Genomic DNA, 16,005 nt, shown 5'->3' on the forward strand with positions numbered 1-16,005 from the left:
AGAACTGCTGCCTAACCACTCAGTCCCTAGTCTGTAGCAGTGCATGGGATTCTTCCATCCTAAGTGCAGGACTCTGCACTTGTCCTCGTTGAACCTCATCAGATTTCTTTTAGCTCAATCCTCTAATTTGTCTAGGTCCCTCTGTATCCTATCCCTACCCTCCAGCATGTCTACCACTCCTCCCAGTTCAGTGTCATCTGCAAACTTGCTGAGGGTGCAGTCCACGCCATCCTCCAGATCATTAATGAAGATATTGAACAAAACCAGCCCCAGGACCGACCCATTTTTTAAAATAAAGGTTTTAATACTTAAATTTAAGTGAGGAATAGAAAGAGATTTGATGTCTGTTCTAACAGGAGTTAAAGTTTTTTTTTTAACGTGGTTTGAGCAAAATTTGTTTTATTTTTTTAGTGGTAAAAATTGTCTGAATTCTGTTTATATATTTTTTTCTTTTCCTTTTTTGTGTCTGGATTCCATATTTATTTATATATATACATATATATATTTCTTTTTTTTTCTAATAAGCACGGGGAGAATCGGTCTCTCATGCAGGATTTGCGGGATCTAAGGTGTGAGCGGGTTACAAATGCAAGAAACAGTGTGGGAGCAGGTGGGAGTGGGTATTGCGAGGCAGGATTGAAAAAATAGTCTAGCTCAGGGCTCTAGTTTAGTGTACAGGACTAAGGAAAAATAGATGGGGAGCCCTCCAGTGTCGCTCCCCATGTGCTGCGATGCTGCAAGGACAGCAGGATGTGTGTAGCTAAGCCTTGTATGTTCGTGTGTAGTTAGGAAACACAGTTATTAAAGACCCAACAATGCTTTTGTGGTTTCTTCGTGGTATTGGAGCTCCAGGAGCTATTCTCTGGCCTGTGTTCTACAGGGGGCAGACTACATCATCACACCACTCCCTTCTGGCCAATCTATGAATCTGTTGTGGTGTAAAAAGCAAAAGACTCAGCAGAAACTTGACTGCAAACAGAGCTGCTGGAAAACCACATTTCAGGGGGAAATTCCCTTCCCCCGCTTTTGTTGGTTTGTTTGCTTTTGGTTTTCATCAAAGTTTGGGCATTTTCGGAACAGCTGCTAGAGCTGGTTGAAAAACAGGGTGAACAAGTTCAAAAAAAGGAGGCTGTCGGATTTTTTTAGGCCGTCTGTTGATATTTTGACACGTTCAGACATTTTCCAAGCAGTGGGACTGGAGGGTGGAAGCTGATAGATGGAGCCCCGTCTCTGCATTTCAAGTGGTGCTCTCAGCATTGGAGCTGTGTTTCTTCAAGATTATGTATTTATTTGTGTTACCCGGAAGCTGCAGTCATGATCAGGGCTGCCTTAGAGTTCGGGGGCCGTCTAGACACAGTGAGAAACGGTCTCTGCCAGCAAAGTGTCTGAACAGACAAAGGGTGCGGGAGAAACAGAGGTGCAGAGAGGGCATGGAACAGAACCCGGGTCTCTCGAGTCCCAGTTCACTGTCCAACTGCTGGATAATACTGACTCTCCTCCTGCTTTGACTTCACTGGTGTGACGCAGGCTGGTCTGGATCCCTGATCTCAGAGCATTAAAAATTGGACAGACTCAAGGGCTCCCAGGCCAAATCCCATCTCACTAGCCATGACAGAAGAGAAAATCTGGCCCACTCGATCTCTCCCCGCCAGTTCCCCGAGTGCCAGGCTTGCAGGCATTTCCTTCTGCAGAGTCTACCCCACTTTACTTTACCTCTGCCAATTCTCTTGCTGTTTACCCAGCCTACCCTGCTCTTAAAGGGGCAGCCCTGTTATACAAACAAAGCCACTTCTCTGCACATGGCCAGGCTGTCAGATGGCTTCAGGGCCAGCAGCACCATCCAACCGATTTTATTTGGAGAGACGTTTTGGGCCCAATTCTCCCCTTGCTTATGCCGGTGTCACTCCATAGACACCTGTAGCATTACTCCTGTCTACACCAGGCACTCGAGGTCATAATCAGGCACTTTGGATTAAATCCAGCACCTTCATAGGGCGGTGCAAAATGGACCAATGTGCCGAAAAGGACAGACCTATCCCAGGCAGCCTGTGTGAGGTGCCGTTTCAGAAGAAAGAACTCTGTTTTCCAGCCAAGGTTTCAGGACAAATCCTGCATCATGGTAGAGAGTTAGAGTAGATGACCCTTGCGGCCCCTTCTGACCCTGTGGTGATATTCACAGACGCTATTTCTTTCCTTCACCTATTCAAGAGGACAGGGTTGATGTCAGGAACCTGGACTCCATTCTGGACAACATGAGGATCTACCTGACAAACGAGGAGCTGCAGGAAGCCCTGAGGCACGTTACAGTTGATGGTGAGCATTGGAAACACTCTGTGTATTTAGGTGCAATGCAGACTCCTGCAGGGGAGCTCGCAGCCCGACGTGCATTATGCCCCATGCATGTCTTTGGCGCCAGTAAAGAAGAGCAGTTCTGGCTTCCCCAGGGCCCTTCCATCATGACGGAGGAGCTGCAAGGCCAAACCTGAGTGGCGCAGTGGCCCCCGTGCACCATGTCACAATGCTGCTCGCTCAGTTTTAGAGGGTTGGTGGGGCCAAACCTGCGTGGTCTGTGGGTCACCCACTATTGCCGCTCTTCACTGCAGCCGTGGGCCCAGCTCCTGCACCAGGGATTCCCACCAGGGGCCTGCCTGGCCTCATCCGACCTCCAGCAGCCTGTGGTCCCTCTCAGGAACGGGAGTGACTGCACCTGGGTGGGCCAGGCTGGAAGGTGGGGGCTGAGCGTGGAGTGGACTCAGCAGGTGAGGCCAGCAGCTGCAGTGAGGATGGCTCCATGGGGATTGATGGTATGTACTCGGGTGAAAAATTGTGGGCTCCTGTAAGGGTGTGTGTGTGAGAGAAAATATGCGATCCATTTAAAACAACCCCCTAAAATGTAAACTGGTGGAATCACCTCTCCAGTCCTCAGTGCCCGACCCTTGGAAATTTAGGTAAGTCAATTGGCGCCGTGGGATAAGTGCTCATGGGCCGTTCTAGTCTGCAGCTCGACAGGCCGGGGAATTCCACCTGTTTGGAACAGGAATGGTGGGCTGAGAAATAGGGCCACCCTGTTTATAGTTAGTAATAACTTTGAATATCTGTTGTATTTGCTGTTTTGGTCAATCGCTACACAAAGTGATGTGAGAGAAATGGGAGCTGCCCCTTTAAGAGTCAGGGAGGACACTGGGAGTGAGCTTCTGCCGCAGGGCTAGAATGTGCGGGGGGGCGGGGGCTGCTGCCGGCCCGTAGCTGTGCCCTGGGGAGTTCTCAGCCTGCAAGAAGCTTCTCGAGAAAAAGTTTGGAGTCCCAGAAGAAACGTTTTCCTTGACAAGCTGAGTCTTGGGGTTAAGAGTGTAGCCCCCCCAGCCTTTGGACTTGGGTTTAGAGCCGGTTTAGGGCCATCTGGGCCCCTGGGCACACCATGATACAGGCCTGCACCTCACAGCCCCACCAGAGAGATGTCTAGGGCAGTTCAAACCTTTCTAAGATGTTGTTTCAGGCTCTCTGCAGATTCAGGCAGATTTCACTGCATCAGTTATACTTGGGTCACGTTTTCGAGGTTTTTTGCTTAACCTTTCTTACTTTTTTAATGAAGCTGAATCTAATGTAAACACGTGACTCCAGGAGCTGGGGCTGCAGACATGGGTCTACAATGTCAGTGATGTAATCTGACTTTGCTCAAATTTAGTTGAGGGCAGGTTGTATTTCACTGTAATCCCCCTCCTGAAACCACTCCCAGCAATACTCAAAGTGCAATGAGAGGCATTATGTCAATGGGCCCACCCCCAGCCCCGACCACTTCTCCTTTGTGTTCTGATTGGCAAATGCAATGGGTCTGCCTTTCTTAAGCACCATCCGTTGGCGACAAGGGCAAAATGCAGGTGCAAATGCCTTATTTGCATGCACAATTGACTGGTTCTCCATGTGCCGTTTACAAGCACTGTTTAAAAATACCAGCCACAGGGCCTGTATCGCCTCTCTTTTAACCCTGAACTCTCTTTCTTGCACAGCGGACGGGAAGGTGTATCTGAGCAAATTTCTGCAGGGCGTGAGAGCCCTCCGGAGATTCTCCCACAGTGAAGGTGAGAAGTGAGGAGTTCCTGTCAGAGAGGGATGGGCCATGATAAACACAGCATGCTGCAGGTGTGTTTATTGTGCAGTCTCACTGTACTGGCCAGTCCTGCAAGGGGCCGGGCACCGTTAACTTCACTTGACTTCACTGGCAGCTGATGGCACTCAACATCTCATAGGATCAGGCCGATGGACTGAGGATCAATTTTGCATGATGGCACAAAGATTCAGCAGAGGCGGCACTAGGCTTGCCACCTTTCTAATGGCTGGTAACTGGCCGCCAAAGGCCCCTGCCCTGCCTCTTCCTGCAAAGGCCCAATCCTGTACACCACATGCCGCCACACAAGCAGCCTGGCCCCAGAGGCAGCGGCGGCTCCTTCCTTCCACTTATGGTTGCCACCTTTTCCACAGATCAAAAAACTCAGACATGAGTGTGACGGGTTCCCCCCAGGGTATCATCAGGAACTGGGGAACCACTGAGCCCTCTGACCCACCAGCCTGGGCTCCCTCTCCCACTACACTGCAGTGACAAAGCTGTAAATCTCTCCAGCCTTCACTTTTACCAGCATTCACACAGGAAGGGACCCACCCACCCAGCTGCAGTTACACACAGGCTTTCTAGCCACCAGCTTCCCAGCCTAGGACCCCAGAGCAGAACCGTCCTGCCCTGGTCAAATCTGGCCAGTATATGAGTTTAATACCCAGTCCGCCTCTCCCTCAGTGCGAAGAGAACAATGCACACTTGTGGAAACCAAGCAGAGGTTTTCCCCCAACACTCCAGTCAAGCTAGGTTTTCCTCAAGCACTCCAGCACTCACTGGTTTGGACTGAAACAGAAAATAAGTTTATTAACTACAAAAGATCAATTTTCAGTGACTATAAGTCAGAGGTGGGCAAACTACGGCCCACAGGCCACATCCAGCCCATGCGACCGTCCTGCCTGGTCCTTGAGCTCCCGGGCAGGGAGGCTAGTCCGTGGCCCCTCTCCTGCTGTCCTTCCGCCCCTCCAGCCTCAGCTCGCTGTACTGCCCGCGCTCTGGCCCGCTGCTCATGCTGGGCAGTGCGGTGGCGTGACTGGCTCCGGTTGGGCAGTGGGGCTGTGAGCTCCTGCTGCTCTGAGCAGCATGGTAAGGGGATGGAGAGTGGGGGGCAGCTGGATAGGCGTGGGAGTCCTGGGGGGGCCTGTCAGGGGGCAGGGGTGTGGATAGGGGTCGGGACAGTCACGGGCAGGGAGTGGGGGAGTTGGATAGGGGGTGGGGTTCCAGGGGGAAGTTAGGGGTGGGGGGTCCCAGGAAGGGGCAGTCAGGGGACAAGGAGCAGAAGGGGTTGGATGGGTTGTCTGAGGGGGTAGTCAGGGGTGGGAAGTGGGAGGGGGCAGATAGGGGGTGGGGGCCAGGCTATTTGGGGAGGCACAGCCTTCCTTACCTGGCCCTCCATACACCCCGATATGGCCCTCGAGCTAAAAAGTTTGCCCACCCCTGCTATAAGTGATAGCAAAGGGATCAAAGCAGATTACCTAGCAAATAAACAAAAAACACAAACTGAGCTTTACACACTAGTTAAGTAGGATATGAATTAGCAAGTGCTAAACAGGCTGGCAGATTTTTAAAGCACAAGATGCCTTTGCTTTGCAGCTTGAGTTTCCCAGGTTTTCATACACCTGCTAAAAATCCCTTTAGCCTGGGACCATCACTTCCCCCAGTTTAGTCTCTGTTCCTCAGGTGTTTGCAGGTCTGTTGTTGTAGGGAGAGTGAGGTACCATCATGATGTCATTTTTCTCCCTTTTATCTCTTCTTCCCACTTGCTGGAAAGCTCTTTTGCTGTGACCTGGGTCAGACTGTTCCCATTGTGCAGTGCTCTGCACACAGTTCCTGGGGTAATCCTGGTGCTCGTGTGCATTTCCTCAATAAGCCATTCACATTGCTTGGCCTTTTTACTATTGCACCTGAAAGGCTGCTTGTGGGTGTTTTCAACCTCATGACATGTTTCAGTTACACCTACCTAGCCAAATTTCATAACTTCACACATGACAATAGCACACACAATCCAACGAGATATTAACGTCTAGCAGATCAAGACTTTTAGAGTGACACCTCACAAGACATGCTATGTATAAGGCAGATCCTCATTACATGATAATGGTGAATAACGGGGTGCCAACTTGTCACAATCAGGGCTTGTCAAATGACACACAAGTCGAAACCCAGATTGTCCAGGTGGCAACCCTAGGTGGCACTCTACTCCCTGAGCCTATATCCTACCATGGCACTGGATGGGGAGGGGCCAGGTGCTGCCAGAAGTGCCACATTGAGGGAAGACCTAAATCCAAGGACCTGACTGGTTAGAGCTCCATGCCGGCAGCTGTTTGATGTGCATACTAACAGTTCTATTGAACCTGTCAACGTAATGGATTCTATTTTTCATTCGTGCTACTGGGTGGTGATCTTTATATATACAAATTGTGTGCATCCTGTTATGGATTCTAGATTTGATTTTGATAAATAGAGAGAAACTGGCTCAGATTTTGAAAGTGGAAGGCGGCTTGGGTGAAAATGATCATGAAATGATCGAGTTCATAAGTTTAAAGAATGGCAGGAGGGAGAACAGCAAAATAAAGACAGTGGATTTCAAGGCAGACTTTAGCAAACTCAGGGAGCTGGTAGGTAAGATCCCATGGGAAACAAGTCTAAGGTGAAAAACAATTGAAGATAATTGGCAGTTTTTCAAAGAGACATTAAGGGCACAAGGGCAAACTATCCCACTGTGTAGGAAAGAGAGGAAGTTAGGCAAGAGACCACCCTGGCTTAACCAATTCAAAATGATCTGGATAAACTGGAGAAAAGGTCTGAAGCAAATAGGATGGAATTCAGTCAGGACAAATGCAAAGTACTCCATTTAGAAAGGAACAGTCAGTTGCACACATACAAAATGGGCAATGACTGCCTAGGAAGGAGTACTGGGGAAAGGGATCTGGGGGTCATAGTGGATCACAAGCGAAATATGAGTCAACAGTGTAACGCTGTTGCAAAAAAATCAAAAATTATTCTGGGATGTATTAGCAGGAGTGTTGTAAGCAAGACACAGGAAGTAATTCTTGTGCTCTCCTCCACGCTGATTAGGCCTCAGCTGGAGTATCGTGTCCAGTTCAGGGCACCACATTACATGAAAGATGTGGACAAATTGGAGAGAGTCCAGAGAAGAGCAACAAAAATGATTATAGGTCTAGAAAACATGAACTGTGAGGGAAGATTGAAAAAATTGGGTTTGTTTAGTCTGGATAAGGGAAGACTGAGAGGGGACATGATAACAGTTTTCAAGTATGCAAAGGGTTGTTACAAGGAGGAGGAAGAAAAATTGTTCTCGTTAACTTCTGAGGACAGGACAAGAAGCAATGGGCTTAAATTGCAGCCAGGGAGGTTTAGTTTGGACATTAGGAAAAACTTCCTATAACTGTCAGGGTGGTTAAGCACTGGAATAAATTGCCTAGGGAGGTTGTGGAATCTCCATCACTGGGAATTTTAAGAGCAGGTTGGACAAACATCTGTCAGGGATGCTCTAGATAATACTTAGTCCTGCCATGAGTGCAGGGGACTGGACTAGATGACCTCCCGAGGTCCCTTCCAGTCCTCTGATTCTATATAAAGATACCATTTTCTATAGACAGCTCTTGTAACACTGATGATTTACAACATTTTAAAAAATGGCACTTTATGGAAGTATTACCCAAATGCTCTGGCTAAATTACATTCTAACAGTCTACAATTCCCTTCTGGTTGCATCTGAATATAGTGTTCCTCATTCCGTGAACAGAATTCGGCTTTCGTTAGACCTTGCAACTTCCCTGGCTGCAGTAGACTTGTATGCTATAAATGAAAGCAGAACTGGGCTGTCCAACTGTTGCCCACAATTGCTACAGCTGCAAAAGACTTTCTGTTCTTGCCCCATGTTTGCACCTGGTCGTAGCTTTCTCAAATTTTCAGCCCCCAGGGAGAATATTTTGGAAAGTTTGAGCAAACTCCTTTCAGCCATGTTTAAAAGTGGAAAGTAATTCCAGTGCAAAGTGACTGACTGCAAAATGCAAGTAGAGCTTCCCCTTTAAAATGAATAAAGTTTTTGGGCCTGAGTTTTGCCTACACTAAACATGCCCCATACCCAGGGCTGGCTCCAGGCACCAGCTCAGCAAGCAGGTGCTTGGGGCGGCCAAGGGGAAGAGGCGGCACGTCGGGCTCTTCAGCGGCAGGTCCCTCGGTCCCTCTCGGAGGGAAGGACCTGCCACCGAAGAAGAAAGCGGCGCAGTGGAGCTACTGCCGAATTGCCACCGATCGCTGCTTTTTTTTTCTTTTCCACCATTTGGGGCGGCAAAAACCCTGGAGCCGGCCCTGCCCATACCATTGGCAATCTGCAGTTTTGGCAGCATAAAGGGACCTTAAAGTTACAGGGCTTGGTTCTGTACTGCCTTGCGCCTTACACAGTCATGGACACCCGTGCAGAGTGGAAGGAAATGGCTACCAGGCTGATGTGGTAGCATTTCCCCACCTTTGCACGGATGTAGATGACAGCACAAGATGCAGGGCAGTGGGAAACCAGACACAAAATGTAAAGGAGCCCTAGTGTGTATGAAAATCAGGCCCTGTGACTCCATTTGTCTCTTTAACTGCATGGCCTGACTGCTGCCTTCATATAGTTTTGTGCCTTCTGTTATGATTGCAAAGCCAAAATCTGCCAGTGCACCTGCAGGCAATTGGAGATGTTTTTTGGAGAAAGGCTGCAGGATTTGGCTCCACATTTGCAAGGATGCAGGGCGATGTTCTTTCTAAACTCTTAGTGATTAAAGCTGACGTCAAGCAAACCCCTTCCCAGAGCAGTACAAGCCAGAGCAGTAACCGGTGAATTTCCAGCCAATGTGCTATGAAAAGTCAGGCATTTTGCTGTTGTTTGATATATTTCTCACCATCTCTCCCAGGGAAAAAGGTTGATATCAGAGACCTGGAGTCTCTTCTGACCGAAATGGGGATGCACTTAGCACCAGAAGTGCTCCAAGAAGTGCTGAAGCACGTCATTGTGGATGGTGAGCAGCTTGCCACAGCGCTGTGTTCTCTGTAGACCTAAACAACCGTAGACTAAACAATCAAAGATTTGCAGGGTGGGGGGAATGTGTTCAAAGTCAGGCCAAGAAGCTGAAATTTTAAAGTTTCCCACAAAATGAAAATTAAGAAAAAATGGGGCCCATTGAAACATTTCATCTCAACATTCTCGTTTTGGGTCATTTCATTTTTACTGCTGTATGAGATTAATATCATAGCTCTAACATAGAAAACTGTAAAATAATATTTAAAATCATACTTTATTATCCTAGATGTAAAATGAAATGTTTCAGCGTTGTCCAAACGAAACACAACAGCTTTTTCCCGACAAAGCTTCTGTTGAAATTGACCTGTTCCCACGAAATGTTTTGATTTTGACAGAATGACATTTTTCAATGGAAAACTAAGACCACTGTCTCTTTCTGCCTGGCTGGCACTTTCTCTTTGTAGGAGACGGGAAGGTAAATGTGAGTGACTTTACGAAGAATGTGATCAGCACACGGAGGGCTTCCAAAGCTGAGAGTAAGTCAAGGTCTAGTGATAAAGTTGGACGAAATGTGGTAGACCTCTGCCTGCCTCTCATTTCTGTAGCAGCAGGGGCCCTGCCTATGGAAGGGACCTCAGGAGGTCATCTAGTCCAACCCCCTGCTCAGAGCAGGACTGTAGCAGAGTGGGTCTCTGCTCCAGCCCGGAAGGGGTTAAAACAGCCCTGGATAAGGGCTGGGGCTGGAGAAAGCAGCCTTTTAGGCTGGGCTGATTGGGGAAGTGGCTGCAGCTGGGGGCCATGCCCCAAACTGAGCGACAGGGCCTAATAAGAAGGCCAGGGAAGACAAGGGCAGACAGCCTTGCTCTGCCTGTAGAGAGAGAAGGGCCTGGCTGTATAGAACTGACAAGGTACCTAGCGTAAAGCAGGGCTGGGGAAAGGCAGTGGAGCTGGGGGCTGCGGCCTAGAATTAGGCTAGGAGGTACTGGGGTTGTAGGGTGCAACCCAGGGGTAGGCCAAGGCAGCAGGTCCAAACCCCTTTGCTGATGATGAGTGGCTGATACTGCAGTCTGCACCAGAGTGTGGGGCTAGACAATGACTGGCAGCAGCCTACACTGAGGCAAAGTGGGGATAGAGGGTGGGGGGTTCCCAGGGAGGGGAAACCCCTAAGGAAAAGGGGTTGCTGCCAGGGGGCAGAACCCCATGTAAAACAGGCACCAGGGTCCAGAGAGGAACATGGGGCCCGTAGCAGGAAACAAGATGGATCACCGGCCTGCAGAGGGTGCTCCACTGGAACCTGAGCTAATTCCTAAAGTGACCAGCAGGAGGCGCCGTGGGAGTGAGTGATGCCCGGTTACAAGGACTGATCCTCAACTATTTTTTTTTTTGCCCCAGGTCCCCAAACAGCCCCTCAAGGATTGAGCCCACAAACCCTGCAGTAGCAGGCCAATGTAAAAACCACTGAGCTATCCCTCCCCACAAAATCATCTGGTCCTTTAGCTCAAGTAGTGGAGAAGTTATGCTTTTAAATTGAACATTTCAGTGGTCACTAGTGACGATCTAACCATCAAGAAAGGAGGGTTTTTTCATTTTGTGGGTGCCCCAAATGTGAAACCTATCCCGGTGCCCAGCACAAGGTCTGAGCAACACGTAGTAGTGAGTAGTGTCCAGGCCCTCTGCACCTGGAAGGATTTCACACAAATTCTCAGCTGCTCTGAGGGGAAGCCCAGGGACAAAACTGGCCAAGAGACTTTATTTATTAGGCCCTTTGCTAATACATTTACTGAGCAACACAACAAGCAGATCCAATTGCTGTCTGGCTACACTGAAATCAGAGGTGTGACTGCAGCACGTGCAGACCTACCCAAGGATAGCTCTGATCTTTCTCACCCCAGTAACAATAGCAGTGAAGCCGCGGCAGTACGGGCTAGTCACTCGAGTACATACCCAGCATCCTGGCTTGGCTCGGACAGCCCATGTGGCTGCAGCTTTGCGGTTATTGTTATTCGCGCTAGCTAGATCAGAGCTAGCGTGGGTCTGCCTACATGTGCTGCTTGCAGAGCGGATATACCCTTCTGTCCAGTGTCAGGTCAATGTTCTCCAGCCCTGTGAAACCTCGCTAGGATTTTGGCGTTTAATTCGTTGTCTCTCTCCGTCCAAGGGGACAGGGTTGCTACGAGTCACCTGGACTCCATTCTGGGCAACATTGGGATCTTTTTAACTGAAGAGGAGCTCCAGGAGGCGTTGAAGCACACAGAAATAGATGGTGAGCATTACAGATCTCTCTGGAGACACTCCAATGCTCGTCCCAAGAGAGGGAGTTGGGTACATCCGTATAAAGGGATCTACTTCCCCTTGCTAGCGCAGACCAAGTGCACTCTCACCCCATTCCTGTGGCACCGTCAGCCAGATTTCCCTTTACCCGTGCTAGGCACTTGTATCCTCTGCACTTGAGTAGTTCTCAAGCCTCCTGCGTGCTCCTTCTCTCACAAGGGCACAGCGTGAATGGGCAGAGGGCAGGAGTGGGCGTGTCTGAGAACACGCAGGCTGATGCATGATCCTCATCACTTAGCAACATGTTCCCCATCAGGCTTCTCGCCACCTACTATGCTGCTGTAAATAGGGCGGCTGCATAGCAGGATTTGTCCTTGGCGTGTTTAACCCGCAGGACTCTGTGCCAGTCCAGCCCAGAATGCCCATCTTCCAGGATGTCTTCTGGAAATGCAGATCAATCCATTACAGCCACTTGCAGGGCTCAGAGGAGCCTTCCTCCCGCCCCGCCTCTCGTTTCCTTTTCCCTCCTGCTCAGCCCCGGGATGGAGGGGAAAGAGAGGAGAAAATTCTGTACCACATGAAGTTCAAATATCTAATGGTAATTTCGCTGGGCCCAACCATCCCTTGCATTTCACCATGTGTAGCCATTCACACCAGTGCAAACTGGGTGTGAAATGCTACCAGAATGACTTATAGCCACTTTGCAAAGGAGAATTGGGCTCAGTCGCGTTCATTGTTTGCACAAATTTAGGCCAAAATTTTCCAAATTTTCCATTCAGCAGGAAATTCCAGCATTTCAAAAACATGAGTTTGTTCCAAACTGGAACGAAAAATTGAAATTTGTTGCAGAACTGAAAATCCGAATGAATTCTATTCAGAAACGTCAGAAGATTTTGTTTCTCTAATGACAAATCACTTGATTTTGACAATGTGAAAATGTTTTGGTTTTGATATGGTAAAAATATCCATTTTGCTAATGTCAAAACATATATATGCTGAATTTTATTATATTTACTATTATATATGCAATTAAATGAATATTTACTATAATAAAAAGTCTAAACAAAATGAATTGAAATGATAAAGTCAAAGCAAATGGCTTTACTGTATTGCTATGAACAGGGCCTCCTGGGGGGGCAAGTGGGGCAATTTGCCCCGGACTCCGCAGGGGCCCCCTTGAGAGTTTTTCGGGGCCCCTGGAGCAGGGTCCTTCACTCACTCTGGGGGCCCCAGAAAACTCTCGCGGGGCCTGGGCCCCTGAAGCTTATTCCGCTCCGGGACTTGGGCAGCAGGGGGTCCTTCCACCTCGGGGCAGAAGGACCTCCCGCCACTGAATTACCACCAAAGTGGGACCCACCGCTGAAGTGCAGGGTCTTCGGCGGTAATTCGGTGGGGGGGGGCCCCCGCCGTGAGTCTTCGGGGCACTTCGGCACCGGATCCCGGAGCGGAAGGACAACTTGCCGCTGAATTACCGCCAAAGCGGAGGCCCCTCGCCGCCGAAGACCCCAGACCCCCTGAATCCTCTGGGCGGCCCTCACTATGAAATGTTTTGACATTATTGAAACAAAATGAGAGAGTCAGAATTATTCACTTGGACCGTTTCCAGTGGAAAATGTCCTTGAAATTGACATGTTCCTGTGGACTGTTTTGATTTTGACCAAAGTGCCTTTTCCACTGGGAAAACTCTTCCTTGTGAATGTGCCAACCAGCACTCCTGTTCTGCCTCTTCTCCCCTGCAGCGGAGGGGAAGGTGAATTTGAGTGAATTCCTGAAGAGTGTCCAGCGATTGTCCGAAGCCGAAGGTGAGTGACGACTGTCTAACGAAGATGGATGGCGGATGATGACCAGAAGGTGTCACATGTTGTTCAGTTTTCGTTGCCTTTCTCTGGGTGTGTGTAAGACAATTACACAGCATGCAGTCTTCTGTGTCTTTTCTCTGTACATAGCTGGAGACTGTGGTATAATTCCATTTGCTGAAGAGTTTTGAGTCAGTGGACTGATTGATGGTGCAAAGATTGACTGGGCTGCACTCTTAAGGATATGTCTACACTGCAGTCCAAAGGGTGGTTGCTGCCCCGGTAAACACACCCAAACAAGCATGGCTTAAAAATAGCAGTGTAGAGGCAGCAGTCTAGGCTTCAGCCAGGGCCTACAAGCCCATCCAGGGTGCTGAAGTCCTTGCTGTTGTATCTACGCTGCTGTTTTTTGCCATGAATGCAGGTAAAGCTAGCGCTGGTATGTCTGCCCACGCCACGATCACCCCCTTAATTGCAGTGTAGATACACCCAAAGACAGGCCTGTCCTCATGTCTGAGCATAGGGTTAGGAAGAGATGCCAGGGAATCATAGACTATCAGAGTTGGAAGAGACCTCAGGAGGTCATCTAGTCCAACCCCCTGCTCAAAGCAGGACCAATCCCCAACTAAATCATCCCAGCCACGGTGTCATTCTCCTATGGATCTCGGCTTTTGTACTGCACGCGTCACCATGATAGCTGCTTCACTGCAGTGGTGTTAAAGGGTTGCTGGAGGTGCTGATTTCCTGACTGGAACTAAAATCGAGGTCCTGCCAGAGCTGTGCAGTCCCTCTGCCCCGATTATTTCAATCTGTGAGCATGTCAGGGCCAGATGTACAGTCACTAACCACGGAGCAGGGAGCTCTGGTCCAGGGAAGCTTCACAGGATCATCAGCTGAGATTTTCAAAGCAGCCTAAGGGATTTAGAGACCCAGCTCCTATTGCAGTGCATGGCAGCACTGAAAACCTCAGCCATCACCTCTATGGGCAAGGGACAGGACGAGGCCTCAGCTGGACGAGGACCAGAGCAGTCCGCATCAGAAATGCTGAGTGCCCGCCACTCCCATTGGCATCATTGGTGGGACCCTTTGGGCTTGATTCCTGTTTACACTGAGGTGGTTTTACACCATTCTAGTAGGGCAGAGGGGCCTTGAAATGAGTGTAAATGAAATGAACACCCACCTGGATGTCCTTTTGCACCACCAGCAAGGTGGAAAGCAGCCTTCGGTCTTGTCTACACACACTTCATGCACTGAGTTAACCAGTTTCCTAACTGGTTCAGTTAAATCAATGCAGCCCCCCCCTTGTGTGGACACTCTGAAATCCATCTGGGAGCCTTACACTGTTGGCGTAAGTAGGTATTTTTTTACTGGGCTCATGCCCTGTTTCCATAGAGCTCTCTGAATCCGAAATAAGAGCATCCACACACCGGAGTTGCTTCAGGTTAGAAGCTGACTTTGTTACATCAGTGCACAGACTGTGCGTACGCTGGCCCTTGGATCTGTAATGTTTTGCACGTCTCTAGTCCTGACTTTATGCGACCATAAAAAAATCTCACGTCAGAATAGGAGCATTCAGTGACCTGGCTAACTCTGTGCTGGATAAAGGCCTTCCGAGCCCCTGGAATTCCCCCCTAGAGTCAGATGGATACGCTGCCAGCGTTTACTGTCCTGAACCAGTGCACAGAATGACATCTTCCTTAGAGACATGACACCATGTTATGCATTCTTTCCTCCCCCCATCCAAAGGGGAAAAGGTTGATGTCGATAACCTGGACTCCATTCTAGCCAACATGGGGATCCGTTTAACGGCTGAGGAGTTTCAGAAGGCGCTGGGGGGTGTAACTCGTGGTGGTGAGTAATGCGGCATGTCCCTCTGTCTTCTTCAATGGCGTCTCTGCTGGAGCTGGGAGGGGAGGGGTGTGCACACGCAGATTGTCAGCGACCGGGACTTGGGCAGTCGGGCTTAGTGCTTGGGGCAGGAGTCCGTCGTCAGGAATCGGTGCTGAGGGGCAGGACCGGGTCACCTGGATGATGTATCCCAGCAGATTAGGAGCTGCTGCAATGAATCACACAGACGCAATGTATTGTTTGAAAGTCAGATTCCCCGGATGGCTGCTTTAATAGTATAGCTTGCAGAATGCAGCCTGCAGCGTAGCCAACTGCACTCTCTAGACCCAACCAACACTAAGGTGGACTGATGTGACTCAGCTGCTGGACTCCAGACTCTCCAAGACGCACACGGACCACAGAACGGATTCTCCACCAATGCTATGGGCCCACAGCAGGAGCAGGAGCGATCACAATCCTCAGCAAAGGCTTTGGAGCCGCTGTCGAGCTGCTGCTGCTGGGCTTTGGAGCTTGGTTGCCCAGGGCCTGACTCTGCTGCAGGCCTAGATTCCAGGGTTGCACGTGTGCACGGGTGTTCTGACAAGTGCACGCACGTTTGTACAGGGCGTATGCACACGCATGTGCGTGTCACAACACTCAGGGCTGGCGTCAATCTGCCTAAGGGATAGCTGATCCATTTCAGCTCAAACCCTCCACGGCGGGGGAATGATCCCCTCTCGGATTGTTCACTTTTAGTCCCTTTCCTGTGTTCCCACAAGGCCAATTTCCTCTTCTCCAAGCACGTTTTGTTGGCACATTTCCTGCTTTCTAACATGGAGGGACAGCAGTGTGAATAAATCACTAGCCCCCTCGTGTCAAGACGCAGAGAACTCTCCCCTTTTCCCAGCCCCACCTCGCTGCCCGGTGGAACGATCGGGAGGAAATGCCCAACAAATCGTGGTGAAATCCCCATT

The 16,005-nt window shown here is 49.6% G+C and overlaps 1 protein-coding gene across 1 annotated transcript in view; it reads left to right on the forward strand.

Annotated features, from left to right (window-relative positions):
- EFCAB3 (EF-hand calcium binding domain 3) overlaps positions 1-16,005 on the forward strand; it is a 73,541-nt gene that overhangs the window by 19,961 nt on the left and 37,575 nt on the right. The window contains exons 13-19 of the mRNA XM_050935362.1: positions 2,209-2,313; positions 4,008-4,079; positions 9,031-9,135; positions 9,602-9,673; positions 11,296-11,400; positions 13,148-13,210; positions 14,951-15,055. Of these exons, the coding sequence (XP_050791319.1) occupies positions 2,209-2,313; positions 4,008-4,079; positions 9,031-9,135; positions 9,602-9,673; positions 11,296-11,400; positions 13,148-13,210; positions 14,951-15,055 (627 nt within the window). The remainder of the gene's footprint in view (positions 1-2,208; positions 2,314-4,007; positions 4,080-9,030; positions 9,136-9,601; positions 9,674-11,295; positions 11,401-13,147; positions 13,211-14,950; positions 15,056-16,005) is intronic.

Source organism: Gopherus flavomarginatus, chromosome 25, assembly GCF_025201925.1.
Source record: "Gopherus flavomarginatus isolate rGopFla2 chromosome 25, rGopFla2.mat.asm, whole genome shotgun sequence".
NCBI lineage: Eukaryota > Metazoa > Chordata > Testudines > Testudinidae > Gopherus > Gopherus flavomarginatus.